The sequence below is a fragment of the Saimiri boliviensis genome, chromosome 2, assembly GCF_048565385.1.
Source record: "Saimiri boliviensis isolate mSaiBol1 chromosome 2, mSaiBol1.pri, whole genome shotgun sequence".
Taxonomy (NCBI): Eukaryota; Metazoa; Chordata; class Mammalia; order Primates; family Cebidae; genus Saimiri; species Saimiri boliviensis.
The window spans coordinates 15,657,734-15,672,224 of NC_133450.1; the positions used below are offsets into that span (position 1 = coordinate 15,657,734).

The 14,491-nt window shown below is 45.6% G+C and overlaps 1 protein-coding gene across 3 annotated transcripts in view; it reads left to right on the top strand.

Annotated features, from left to right (window-relative positions):
• The first annotated feature begins 5,217 nt into the window (after positions 1 to 5,217).
• KCNK10 (potassium two pore domain channel subfamily K member 10) overlaps positions 5,218 to 14,491 on the top strand; it is a 157,340-nt gene continuing 148,066 nt past the window's right edge. Inside the window, exons 1-3 of one of the 3 annotated variants that reach the window (XM_074392859.1) lie at positions 5,218 to 5,467; positions 5,868 to 6,002; positions 6,344 to 6,493. Coding sequence is in view for 2 of the 3 variants with exons in the window: in XM_003940914.4 (XP_003940963.3) it covers positions 10,090 to 10,141 (52 nt within the window). In the remaining variant the exon portion in view is untranslated. The other 2 variants (XM_074392858.1, XM_003940914.4) reach the window with 2 other exon arrangements.

A 14,491-nucleotide genomic window follows, 5' to 3' on the forward strand; every position in this document is an offset into this window, starting at 1 on the left:
CTCTAGCTTTCTATGGATAAAGGACAAAAGAATGATACATGCACTAACTCCAGGTTATTTATTCTTTCTTGAATATAAAATACAATGGATGAGTCTTCGATGCCAGCTTATAAAATTTATTTACCAGGGCTGGACATGATGGCACATGTCCACAGTCTCAGCTACTCAGGAAGCTGAGGCCAGAGAATCACTTGAGTCCAGGAGTTCGAGGCTGTAGCGTGCTATGATTGCGCCTGTGAATAGCCACTGCACTCCAGCCTGGATAGCATAGTGAGGTCTTGTCCCTAAAAAATTCTATATGCAAGAAAAAATATTCCATATCTAGTGTGCCCATGTTACAAATAAAAGTCCTGGCACCAAAGACATAAAATAATAGATGATGCTAGCTCCTAGGAGCAGAGTATAGCAAACCATCACCACAAAAGTATGAACTTTACATAATCTCAGTAGCTTCTTTAATAAAATAACAAGTTACCCAGCTAGTCAGAGGCAGAATGTGGATCACCCCACCAATATTTTAGAATTAAATTTATTATTTTCCTCATTCACAGCTCAATAGCAATGGGGGCATCCCTGTAATATCAAGTTCAAGCTTACTGTTATGATTTAAAGAAAGAACATGGCAATGATATTGCATAGCTATAATGTTTTGATCTCTTTCCAACGGAGAAAAATAGCACTTAGGAAAACAAGAGAAGCTGAAAATACCCAGAAACGACACACACAATAATTTTTTTCTTTCTCAAAACTAATCTAAACTTAATTTGAATTTATGTATGACATAAAATACTTAAATATTCTCTTTCCAAAAATTGACCTTGAATGATTGGAATTCATCCTGTATTGCTGCTTATTTTATCCATCTGTGTATCTTATATAAAGGACCAGAGCATACAATTATTCAGTTTGCTCATTGTATACAGGCACTAGGCCGAGGTGGTGAGTGGGACTGAAATCCAGTTCAAGTTCTGGACATACTCTGTGCTTCCTGGTACTGGCACATCTTTCATGTCTCACCCCCTACTCGAGGGACGTTTTCTGAGATGAACAAAGAACAAAGGTACTGTCTGTAAGTTAAGACAGTGCCGTAGTGTGCTCTTTCCCACCAGAAGGGAGCGCCTTTCTCTAACTGCCATCTGGGCTAGCAGTGTTTGACCTCTTCCAAGACATTGCTGGAGGTAGATTTAATTGAGTGAGTTCTGATTAGTTGAGATTTTACTACAGTGCATTACATGGTGAGGCAATAATTGATGGAGGTTTTACAAAAGATGTTAGATTCTAGCTAAAGATTATAATCACAACGCTTTGGAACCTGAAGACATCACTCTTCTGAAACTCTTTTTGAAAAATAAATACCCAAATTTGGAAAAAGATGAAAAAGAATAGTTTTTCATAAAAGATACCATAAGATTCTTAGAAATTACAGTTATCAACTTAATTTTGATTCCTGATGAAATTCTTTTGCAGGTCCAAGAGGATCAGTATTTTGATGTGAATTAATAACATTAGATGACTAACAAAATACAGTATTGGGGCTGGAAGCAGTGGCTCACCCCTGTAATCTCAGCATTTTAGGAAGCCAAAGCATTTGAGGTCAGGAGTTAAGAGACCAACCTGGCCAACTTGGTGAAACCCCATATAAAATACAAAAATTATATGGGTGTGGTGGCACATGCCTGTAGTCCCAGCTACTCCGGAGGCTGAGGCAGGATAATTGCTTGAACCCGGGAGGTGGAGGTTGCAGTGAGCCAAGATTGTGCCACTGCACTCCAGCCTGGTGACAAAGCAAGACTTCATCTCCAAAAACAAACAAACAAAAAAACCCCAAAATTAGCCAGGCCTGGTGGCAGGTACCAGTCATCCCAGCTACTGGGGAGGCTGAGGCAGGAGAATTGCTTGAACCCAGGAGATGGAGGTTTCAGTGAGCTGAGACTGCATGACTGCACTCCAGCCTGGGTGACAGAGCAAGACTCCATCTAAAAACAAAGAGAAAAAAAAACTAAATAAAAACGTGGTATTGGAATCTAAATATAGAGGCATCATATAAACTGGAAATAGATCCTCTTTCTATACTTCAGCATTATTAATTGACCACCAAAAGAGTGGAGTAGGTTGAGCAACATAGTGTGGTCATATATTACACTGAATAAAAATTGAAATAATTTTAAGAAGACTGCCTATCTGAGTAAATACTTCAAGATGGTCACATATTTGCCATGATTTCAGGGACATAACAAAAATGTTCTCTCCTCCCTCTCTACTCACCTCTCCCCATACTTCTTTTATTTGATAATGTCTGATGGTCAAAGATTCATTTTTCATTACTTTGGCTTAAATGTTCACCTGCTGTTAAAAATGCAAATACCTCTGGGATAGGAAGAACATTGTCTTTGGGCATTAGTTCTCTAGAAGAACACAGACAACACACTTTGATAGGGAGAATAATACAACCCCAGAGTTGAGGAGAAAACAATGAAAAGGAAAAAGGGTCAAGAGTGTTTCAACTGCCATCACCAGAGATCAAAACTTTGTGTAATCCTCTTGGCATTGGGAATGGTAATTTGACTTAAAGATCGGTGGGTCCCCAGCTTCAGTCTGATGGCTCTGGTTTGATTTCTACTTTCGTTTCTAACTAGCGTTTCTTATTTGGATAAGCACTAACCTCTCTCTAAGCTCCAATGTTCTCCTCAACAAATAGTTATGTGCCCAATATATGTCAGGCATTATTTAAAGTGAAAATAACAATAATATTGTCCATCTTCTAGGATTGTTATATGAGAAATAAGTGGGATAATCTTAAAAAGTGGTTGCTATGTGCCAGGTGGATGGTAAGAAGAACATTATGGAACAGGTAATTCTAAGGATGATTCCTTTAATGTGTGAATTCCTGCACAGTTTACAAAGCACTTTCACATCTATTGCCTCTTGACAGCAACCCTGTAGGCAGAAGTAGTCAGATATTTAGTGACCCATTTTACAGGTGAGGAAACTGAACGAAGCTTGGCATGGTTCACTTGGTTGGTTGTGCAGTACTTCCTGCTGAAAAGAATGGCTGGCTAAAATGTGTGTAAGTTTGGCCAAATACTTTGTACTTGTTACAGAACCCTATTTTATAGATGGAGAAACTCAGTAAGGCTTAGAAAGACTTTGATTTTCTCTTCTGAAACTTGTAGTGAAAAATAATGCTTTTAGGAAAAGTATGAGTTGGCTATATTAGCCTATATATGTTGGTAAAGGGTAAAAAAATGGGTTACTTGACATGAAGAAGAGGACATTGAGCAATGTAATCTCCAATACGTGTTATTGAAAGTGACTGGTTTCTCCTCGTTTTTGCTTAAGTACTGGAAAATTTAAAGAAGAAAGCGATTTAGACTGTAAATAAGAAAATATTTTTACTTCACCGAAGTTTCTTAAATTTTGGAAAAGCCCATCAATAAAGGATTTTGAATCTTTCACTAATATATTTAGAAACCTTGACAGTCATATATACTGGAATCCTATTTAGAAGTAGAAAACTGAACCAGTAATCTTGAAATGACCTCTTTGAAGGTCATTTCATGATTCAGCAAACATTTAGCTGACGTAGTTGTAGGAAAGGAAAGTTCTTATATTACATTTGTTCCAGTAATTTTCAAGCAAACAAATATTAGCTTTAAGCTCAGCAAAAATGTAATGAATGTATTTCACACATTCCCATAGGATATGGAGACTGTGTCTCACACTTGATCTTCGCTAAAAGGCTGAGAAGCAACGTGAGACTCTGTCTCACTTCCTACTGAACAAATTTTTTTCTACTGGCCAGGCTATTCCAGGCTCTCTGGGAGAAGCATCTGTCCATATTCCCAGACAGTAGGTCCCTCTAAAGAATTTTTAACTCTGCCAAGTTGAAAGACCCTGAGAATAAGACTTACTCATAAAGCAATAGGTTATTGAAAGCATGCATGCTTTCTACATGTCTTTAAGTTTGGTTCAAGTCAAAACCTTCCTAGAATGACATGAAAATCAGAGCTCATTCATTATGGTGTGTAACCTTGCTGAGTTCTTATTTTTACATTCAGTAAAATACCATATGTGCCTGTCAACTTGGCGTATATGTGTGAAAACACTCATCCATCCCTGAAACAAGACCTTTTGGATAAACACCAAATATAACTTCTTTGATGAAAGCGAGGACTAACGAGGAGAGAAACTGGAGTGAGTGGGGCTACAACGGTCTTCCATTCTATGAATACTGGCACAGATGCTAAGTTTATAGAAAAGGTTAACTTATTTTAATGACTGCTATGAACAGGAAATAATTTTTCCCCTTTGACTCATCTTTAGCTACATCTGGCCATTAAGCACATCAGAAAGCAAATGAACTTGGACTCTTTGAAAAAAATAAGTGGCATCAGAAAAATGTGAAGATGCTTTTTCTAGAGGAAAATACACGAAATAGAACAATCGAAGGTAATCCTTGACTGGATCCTGATTGTCTTAGTCCCTTTGTGCTGGGTAGTTTGTAAATAATGGAAATTTATTTCCCACAGCTCTGGAGGTTGCAAAGTTCAAAACCAAAGCTTGTTCTCTGTGTCCAAGATAGCATCTCCTTGCTGTGTCCTCACATGACAGAAGGGCATTAAGAGACAAGTTCATTCCCTCAAGCCCTTTTAAAAAGGCAACAATTCATAAGGGTGGTGTCCTCAGGACCTAATCATCTCCTCAAGGCCTCAACTCTTAAAGTAATTGCATTGGAGAATAAGTTTTAAATGAATTTTAGAGAAACACATTCAAACGGTAGCACCGGTTTTTACCAAACAACTGTAACTTTTCTGTGTGTCTGAAAATTTTCAAAGTCAAAAGTGGAGAGGAAAAGCAAAAATGTTCTAGCTCCACCTCTTTAAAAAATTACCTGGGATTATGGTTTGGTGGTAATCCAGAGAGAGAAAAACACTTTAAAACTGGTTCTATAAGAAGCAGGGGTGTAGCTCTGTACATTTTTGGTAAGATGTTTGGCACAATGCTTTATAGGAGCATAAAAATATTGTCCTAAGGGTTACGATTTTAAATAGAGAAACTTATAAGGAAAGAGGATGCAGTTCCTGGTTATGAAATATGTCCATCAGCCTGACACTTTAATTACAACTTCTTTGGAGTTTACAGTATATTATCCTCGTTAATCCCCAATTAGAGGTTTGAGTCATCAAAATAAATCTGCAGGACTTACACGCACAGAGTTAGTTATCCAGCAGCCTAGCTTCGTGCTTCCAGGAGTTTGACATATGACACCCTCTGTCCTTTCACTTCTGATGTGTCTCTAGATTTTCCAAGCCAAAAGCAGAGCCCAGGATTAGAGAAACATATATTTAAAGGTGTGTTTTTGCAGATGTCGGTTGGGACTAGAAAACAAATGTAGGCATGCTTAAACACTGAGACCAATGAGGAAACTTCGCTGGGGAAAAGAACATTTCTTGTGGGACACATTAAGGTAATGTTAGTGTATAATGCTATCAGTTTTACTACTATTGAGTGGGTAAATGAAGGGGATGTTTGTGTGTCTCTCCGTGTGTGTGTGTGCGTGTGTGTTTGTGTGTGTGGTGAAGGAGGGTATGTGTGTGTGTGTGGGGGGGGTTATTTTCACAAAATGACGTGGAAACCTGACTGCAGTTATTTTGAGAAGAGGACTCGCAGATGTCTTGGGGGTGAGGAAAAGATGGAAGACTGGGATATCTTCTGGACTTCAGGGAAGAAGGATGAAACTTTAGTTCTTTCTTTAGGGAAAGAATCCAAGGCAGATTAATGAATCTAGTCTAATATTCGTGAATTCAAATTAGATGCTAATCAGATTGTTTCCTCCCTCTTCTGTTTGCAAAACTGGCATCAAACAGGATTCCCCAAGCTGCTTCATCACTCCTGCCATTCGCTGTCCCAGGATATTCTCCTGCCTCGCCCTGGAATCCGCATTCCACTCTTCTCTGGCTAAGCTGTTCATTGCCAGCCACCCAGGACTCCCCACGCGGCAGGTAGTGTCTCCTCCGGTCTCACAGCCATCCGGGGCTGCAGCGTGGGGAGGGGGTAAGGGAGCCAGCCAACTCGGGGAAACTTCATCGCCAGAGATGACTGGGGTTTTCGGGCTTTCCCAGCCTTCCCACGCCGGGCCACAGGGCGCTCATTAAAGTGGTGCGGCCACTATTGCTGCGCTCCTGGCCGGGCAGGTTCTGAGCTGCAGAGACCCATGCGCCCGCCAGCAGCGCTTTGCCACCGAGTGCACCCAGGACGCGGCGGCTGCCAGCCCGGGGCTCCCGCTGGGGGACGGCGAGTGCAGGGAGATTTTGCGCCACGATGCTTTGTTTTCCTGCCGCAGGAACGCCAGGCAATCTCTTTCCACCGGACTTAACCCGCCTGAAGCAATAGCCATGGAAGTTGCGGCGGCGCAGAGGGAGAGGGAACCGCTTGGCGCGGCATCTTTCCTAGAGGTTTTTTCTCTACACAGACGACTTCTTTTCTTCCTTGGGTAAGTGAAGTCCAGCCTGTAAATAACCAAAGGGCAGAATCGAAAGGGATGTAAGGGGATTGCAGTAGGCCAAAGGGCTAAGTTTTCTAGGGAGGGGGTCTCCCTCTATCCTCACTCTGTGCAGTCTATTCTAAACACGCAGTTTAGGAGGAGTTGTGTTTGATTTCAGGCACGCTGTGGGAAACAGTACTGGGATTTATTTGCCTAATTTTGGTGGACTATTTTTTTGGGAGGGGTCACAAACTTGTTTTTGTCTACATTCTGAGAAGGGAGAATGAAAGTTGAGGTGGGAGAAAGCTCCAGAGGTTGGAGGTGGGGAAAGGAAAGGAGGGGCCGGCATCCAGTGATTAAGCAGAGAGATCGTCCTAAGGGCCAACGACTAGTGCAAGTCTTCAAGGAAGACCAGGAGCACGAGGCACTGATCCTGCTCCCTACCCTAATCGAGACGACACCAACCTCCCCATTCCCAGACCTCCCCTCATAACCATCCTGCTGATACCATTCTGGGGAAGGTCATCACTATCGAGGGCCCAAAATAACTTTCAATGACGACCTGCAACCCACTTGTATACAAGTGATGCTCAATAAATGTTTGTTGATTGGCTGAATGATGTTGCATCCTAAGGCTGTATTTCATGCCACAGGAATTTGCCTTGGACGGTGAACTAATTCCCTGATACAGACCCCAGAACACAACAATAAGTCAATTCATTTTGCAAAGGATGAGGGCCTGGAGGCTTAGAAAATATCACATTCAGATCTTCATTACCCAAACGAACCCATCTGACAGGTTCAGGGTCAGATTCATGGGTCTGGAAACTAGAGGAGCTCACAAGGTTCTGTCATGGAGAGCATGGGCCTTTGTGTCATACAAACTTGGGTTTGAATCCCCATATTGTGACCTTGGGAGTGTTTCTTTATCTCTGTGAGCCTTGATCTTCTCATCTATAAAAGGATGTAGCAAAGATGAATGGAGAGGAAATATGAGATGGTGAGGGGAAATTCAATCAATGCCAATCTTGCTTCCCCATGCTCTGAGGATTCAGGAGAGGGTATCTTTCTCTGCTGAAACACCTCTCTGACTCTAATGCAGGCAAAAACATTGTATTGCAGTGATTGTGCTAGCGTCCAGCTGCCCATGAACAGTTAAAGAGAAGAGTGCAGAGTGAGGCTCAAAAGCCTTTCTTAGAAGCAGCTTCCTCTGGACTTGAGAACAGAATTTACATACACACTGGTGTTTTGGGGGATGGCTGGGAGAAGCAGAGATTCCTTGTTCGTTTCATGTCTATGTCTTATCCATCCTCCCAGTCCTAGCAGAGAGAGGCAAAGTGTGGTCACAGAGTCCAGGGAAGATGGGTTCTGAAGCACCCAGGGAACCTGCCCAAATGCTGAAGAGTCAGAGCAGCAACATCAGATTGGTACCGGTTTTGCCTGAATGGGGGTGGCAGAGAATTCAGGGCTCCAGCCTGGGCTGCCTGTGACAGCCCAGTGACAAGGCACTCAACCTTTCCCACAGACCACAGCGGACCACTGTAGGTCTTGCCCTTGGACTCAGAAACCTTGATGTTATAGTGAGGGATGGATGGTTAGAAAGATGCTGCTGACATAGCGCTCTCCAGAAGCCTCAAGGTGCCCTAGAGTGGCCTGCAACTCAGAGATCAGCTGCTAGTGTGGGATTTTTTAGGACCTCAGGTGGCAGGCATGGGAATGAACCGGACAATTTCCATGCGTAAGTAAAGGCAACAACAATCTAACAGGACTTTATGGCACTAGATAGTAAACGACATGAAGGCAAGATCTCTATCTTGTTCTCTGCCATATGGCCAGCACCTAGCACAGTGATGACACTTGGAAGGGGTTCAATGTGTATACTGAATGGGCAACAAAGTTTGGCAACCTTCTCTGGAAGCCAGAGTAGCGGTTTAAACTACTTCCTATCCAACACTGCAGCATGCAATTCATGTCTTCATTTAGCAAGTATTTATTGAGCATCTACTACGTGTAAGGCTCGGCTGTGAGGTATCCGAAGGAATTTGTCAGCATTATTCATGTTGATACTCTGAGTGACCCATTCAAGAGCACCTCATCACCACTTGGCTTTTCTGGAGACTGAGGCTCCACCACAAACCCCCGTGGGGTTTCAAGCAGGGGCAGTGAGAGGGCATGAGATGAATGCTCCAGGTTTAGCCCCTTTCCGGGAACAGGTCTGGGTCCCTTCGCATCTGCCCGGCTGGGTCCTCCGCCGCTTCCTGGAGCTGACGGATCTTGGCAACTCCGCTTTCCTCTGGGGCCGCCGTGCCTCCCTCTAGCCCCCTTTCCAGCCATCGACCAGTGGTCCCAGTCGGGCTGCAGGTAGCTGGGGAAGGGACCAAGCTGCGCTTAGGGAGCGAGCTTCCCCGGGCGGGGAGAGCACAGCAGACGGGGAGTGGTCCCAGAACAAAAGGCTCATGGGTGGCACGGGCCTCCTCGGAGTGCGGCGGGGACGTGGGTTCGGAGCTCAGGCGAGAGAACCAGGCGAGGGAGGAGATGGGAGGAAAAAAATGAAGTGAGAAAAGAGGAGGAGGGAGACCCCAGGGTGGGAGCGGTGACAAGAGGTGACCCGGAGACTGAGGTCTGCGGCGGGGCCGCAGCGGCCCTTCCTCCGCCTCCCGCAGCGCCTTCCAGGCAGCCAAGCGTGTCTCCGGCTGCAACTCCAGCGAGCGCGCCGCGGCCGTTTTCACGCCAGTCCGCCGGCCGGCCAAGCTAGTAAGTAGCTGCGCGCCCGCCGCTCGCTCCCCGCCCCTCCGCGGCTTCCCCGCCGCCGCCGCCCACCGCCTCCCGCCGCCCCGCGGGCCAGTCCGCGGCCACCTCCTGCTGCCCTGGGCCGGGCTCCGGGGGCTCAGCGCGCCTTCCCGGCCCGGCGCCTCGGTCCGCTGCGCGCCCTGCTCCTTCCTGCCGTGGCGCGGCGTCTGCGGCGGGCCGCGGGGAGGGTCGCCCTCGCCGCGCGCTCCGCGGGAGCCGCACCACCCCTACATCCAATGGCTTTCTGGGAGCGGGAAGTGGGGGGCGTCGCCGGGGGCGAGGAGCCGCGGCCGGGGTGGGGCGTGTGCGCTCGGCGCGGCCGAGCGAGGCAGACGTGCCCGCCCAAGCGCGCGCCCGGGAGTGTGTGTGCGGGTGTGTGTGTGCGGGAGTGTGTGCGCACACGCCTTCAGGGGCTGGAGTGACACTGCAGTGGGCTTCTCCCTAGCCCCAGCCTTCCGGCGGCTCAGCCCCTAACCTGCCGGCCCCGCTTTTGGGAAGCTGCTTGGCTCTTCCATCTTCCCAAGCCTTTCTCTCCATCCTTTCATCCACCCCTCGCCGATCTTACTTTTTCTTTTACCCACGGGGCCGCGGCCGGCCACCCCCTACCTGGGGCAAACACCCAAGCCGTCTCCAGTTCTCTCCCAAGCCAGTATTTTCCCACTTGTCTTTTTCTGGGGTTCCTCCACGAGCCAGTCCAAGCCTCCCCCATCCTCGGAAATTGTTTTGTTGGACTGCTAAACCGAGGCGTGTAAAGCTTGAGGACTTTATTATTATTTGGGTTCTTTTCATTTCTTCCCCTTCTGGGCAACGGAGCAATGAAATTTCCAATCGAGACGCCAAGAAAACAGGTGAACTGGGATCCTAAAGGTGGGTATTTCCTACTTTTGGCTGCCCTCGCCCTGCCTCTGTCTCTGGTGTGTGCGCGCTTCCTTGAGTGGAAGCACTCTTGCTTCTGGCAGCGTGTGTCCTGAGGCTGGGAAACGCGCCTGGGAACTGCAGCGCGGGTGGGAGGAGGGCGGAGGCAGCGTGGGTTCCGAACCCAGATAGTGCCTGTCATTACCACATAATCACTGTCCCTCTGGATGGTCTCCAGATCTATTTAGATAGACCAAAGCCGACTGTTTGGTTTGAAATTGCAAGTGTCGGTGTTTGCTTTTGACTTTGAGTGTGCGAGTGTGTATGTGTGTGTGTGTGTCCTTTGTTTCTGGTGATCTTTGTCTCTCTGGCAGATGGGTGGGGTGCCTCCCCCTGGACCTGGAGCTTCGCCGCATGCCCGGGTGTCCTCAGTGGGAAAGGTTTCCTGGCAGCAAGTGGGGCTCGAGTTGCAGCAGCCGTCCCTCGGGGTGGCCCTTCTCGCAGGGCGTGCAGAATAATGGAGCCCACAGGGCCTCCTGAGTCTTCGTTCAATCTTATTACCAAACCTGGCAGCTAGTTAGGCTCAGGTCGGAGTAGAAGTGGGAGGAGGGGTGGTGTGTGAGAAGGGTGGGGCTGGCAAGGCATCGGGGAGGGGCACGAAGTGTGCCCGCCCAAGCCGTGGTGTGGTTTGCATGCTTTTACGAATGTTGGACCAGGTTCCATCCACGCAAAAGGGAGCGATTAAGAGGGATTTGCGTGTTCCTAGCGTCGGCCACCGTATCTGTAATTAGCATACAGATGTGAAGGCTCCAAGGGAATGATCAGTATGGGAGCAGGACAAGTTGAAACCGTGTGTCCAGTTGTGACAAGAATGCTCTTTAGCATTTCTCTTAGCTCATCTGACGACTGTGTCAGGCTAGGCAACGCCTCTGTGTGTATTGGGATTGAAATTTGTTTATTAGGAGTGAGTGTGTGTTTAATGTTCTTTATGAGCGCATTTCTTCTTTTCCTCCAGACTGGAAAGAAGAAACCTTCTTATTTGTTGAGTAAATGTCTTAGGAATTGACTGGCTATTGAAAAGTGAGTGAAGAGATACTGGCTTTTTTAAACATCAAGATTGTTATATCTTAAATACAGCCCAAACCTTCTATTTTGTCTCTACTTGAAATAAGGAGGTGTGCCTTTCCTTTTTTGGGGGGAGAATCCCTGAAAAACATACTTACTAAATACCTATTACATGCTAAGCACTGTCCTAGGCACTGGAGGTACAGCCAGAACAGGAAACACAAAAGCTCTGTCTTGGAGTTTACAGTGAGGGAGACAGACCTAAATCAATCATTGCGTGGAGGAATGCGCAATTCAGGGTTTATGTATGTTCCAAGAAGGAGAGCATCAGAGGTTTCAGAAAGTGTCTGATAGAAGAGATTGACAAGGACCAGAGAAGGCTTCCCTGAGGAGATGACACTCGGACTTAGTCCTGGAGGAGGCGTAGGAGTTAATTGTCTAAGAAGGAGGGGAATCATTGCAGAAGAAGGAACAGCAAGTGCAAAGGGCCTGAGGCAGAGGGGGCACATGTATTTGATGAACCAAAAGGAGGTTCCCATGACTACTGAAGAGTGAGTGAAGAGGTATTGCCTTTTTATAAACAACTGCTGTTATACTGTAAATACCGCACAAACCTTTCATTTTGTCTCTATTTGAAATCTCTGGAAATACAAAAGTGTGCCTTGGCTTTCCATTTCTCCCTAGCAGAGAGCAAGAGGGCTTGTGTTTTGAGATATGACTGGGGGATCCACAGGGCTAGATCCCCCAAGCCCTGTGTTGTTGGAGGTGGAGTAGAGCTGTGGGGTTGAAAGAGTATAGTCTTTATCTTAAGCCAATGAAGAGTTTCAAGATGAGGAGGGTCATGATTTGAACTAAGTTTAAAAACAAGTGCTATGTGGCTCTTGTGGATGTGGGGGACCAGATATATTGGTAGCATGGGCCAGGGTGGTTGCTATGGGCATTGAGAAGTAGATGGAGAGCTGTGGAGGACGTGAAATCAACAGGCTTTGTGTGAAGAATGTGTGCAGGTAAAGTGGAGGAATTGGAACGCCTGGGATGGCAGCCAAGGCAGGGCCAGTCTTGAAGGAAAGCTCATGAGTTCAGTCTAGGTCTTGTTGAGTGGGGCATGTCCCCAAGGCATCCAAGGGGTGTGTTAGGTGGGCGGCCATCTAAATGCTGGGATCAGGATCTTCAAGGAACTCTGGTACAGAGGGATCACTCTAAGACTGATTTCGTGAAGCTGGCCTTGGGTTTTAAGATACATTTCTGTATGATCATCATTCTATATATTCATGTTACAGTGATAAACACAGATGAATTTTACACATTTTACAGCCTGACACAGTGAAGAAAAGCATGCACATAGCACCTTCAGTTACAACCAATGGCGATAAAAGTGAAGAAAAACACTCAATAAAAATAATAACATTTAATGAGCGATCATTGCATGCCAGGTGCTTTCTGTAAGTTATTTCATGCGATTGTTTCCACAGTACTTATCTGACGGTATAAATGTTATTGTCCCATTTAGCACCTGAGTACCATCATGACACCACTGATCTGCCTTCCAGTAGTTGTTCTGACTTTGTGCAGAGTTGTTCCCAAAGGTGGGGGTGACAGTAGTCTTTCCTAGCCAGGGGATGGAGGTGGGAAGACAGTGGGGAGTGAGGTGGCATATCTCACATCTGTATAGAATTATGTGCCAGGTGCTCGTCTAATGCTTTACATTTATTAATTCAATCTTCACGAACATTTTAGGAGGAAGGCATTATCCTAATTTTACAGACGAGTTAACCGAGGAACAGAGAGGTTGAGTAACTTGGCCAAGGTTGCACAGCTAGTAGGACAAGATTAGAATCTGGGCTATTAAACACTCTTCTAGTCTGTGTTTCTTACTGGGACTTTCGGCTCTTGCCTGGTAAGGTTCCCAGAACTCAGGAAGTGGAGAGGCTTGTTGGAAAGAAGAAAAGGAGAAGAGAGAGGATGAAGAAGAAAAGGGCTTGGAATAGGAGGCGGATAGAAGAGAGGAGATAGCAATTCAACCTTACTCGTTCCTTTCTTTACTAACCTATTTAGACAATAGCATTTTTATTTCCGTGTCTAGTGGACAAGTCAGTGGCTACTGGACAGAGTGTGAGTCTGTATTTTGGAGATTCTGGATTACACAGAACAAATTTGCATAGCAGGGAAAAGATGAAGGGGAACCCAGAAGTATTAGGAGAAAGTCCATTACTTGGACTGTAGGATTTGTCTATCAACAGACGTGACCTTTCAGGCGAAGCTGCTCTCATGGGTCGTGGAAGGCAGTTATAATTATAATGTTTTTCTTACAGGCTCATTACCCTACAATTTAATAGCACAAAATGAAGGTGGTTTGAGAATAGGTTGGTTTGGATGGCATTTCGGTGGATTAAGCAAAGCCTTGTCAAGAGGTGTAGGTAAAAACAAGACCCAAATGTAAAACGGCTTGTTTCTGGTGAGCGATGGCCTTGGTATATTCATGGAACAGAGCCTTCAATAAAGAGTGTTACTGTTTATGTAGGACCTACCGAAAGTAGATTGGTTCTAACTCTTAGCTTTCACAGCAGAATTTATGTGCATTTGAAATCGTCAGCATCATTTGTTGATGATTTTCTGCTTAAAATTGGTATTTACTTGCTGCTTACGTATATTAAGAGCTTTTAAAAACCAGTAAGATCTGCAAATAGTATTCCTCTCACTAGAGGCAAGCAGATCAATACAGTGTAAAAACACTTTGGATTTGGGGGCAAAATAATTAGGTTCTAAAAGCAGCTGTAGCAGTAATTAGTTGTATGACTTTGGGTTGCTCATTTAACTTTTCTGGGTTTCACGTTCCTACCATGGAGAAAGGAGCCATTGACACTGCCTTTGTCTACCTCTTTAACTTTGTCTCTTTAACCTCTTGATCTGATCTTGGGGCCAGTTGGCTTCCTTTCTTTCCTCAAATAGATCACACTTTTGTCTCAGGGCCTTTGCACTTGCGATTTCCATTGCTTATCATGCATTTCGCATAGCTGGCTTCTTTCCATCATTTGAATCTCAGCTCAAATGTCCTCTTGTTAGCAAGGGCTTCCCTGTCCCATCTGAAGGACCTCTCCTCCTGTTCCCCAGTGCCATCCTTTTCTCTTATGTCACCTGTTCAGTTGTCTTACTGGCATTTTTCATGATTTGAAACCATCTTACTTATTCATGGGTCACTTTTGAGGCCAGCCTCCTTCACTAGCATGTGAGCTGCATGAGCAGGGACTTTCCCTGTCTTGTTGATTATCATAACCTCTGTGCCCTGGGAAGTGCCTG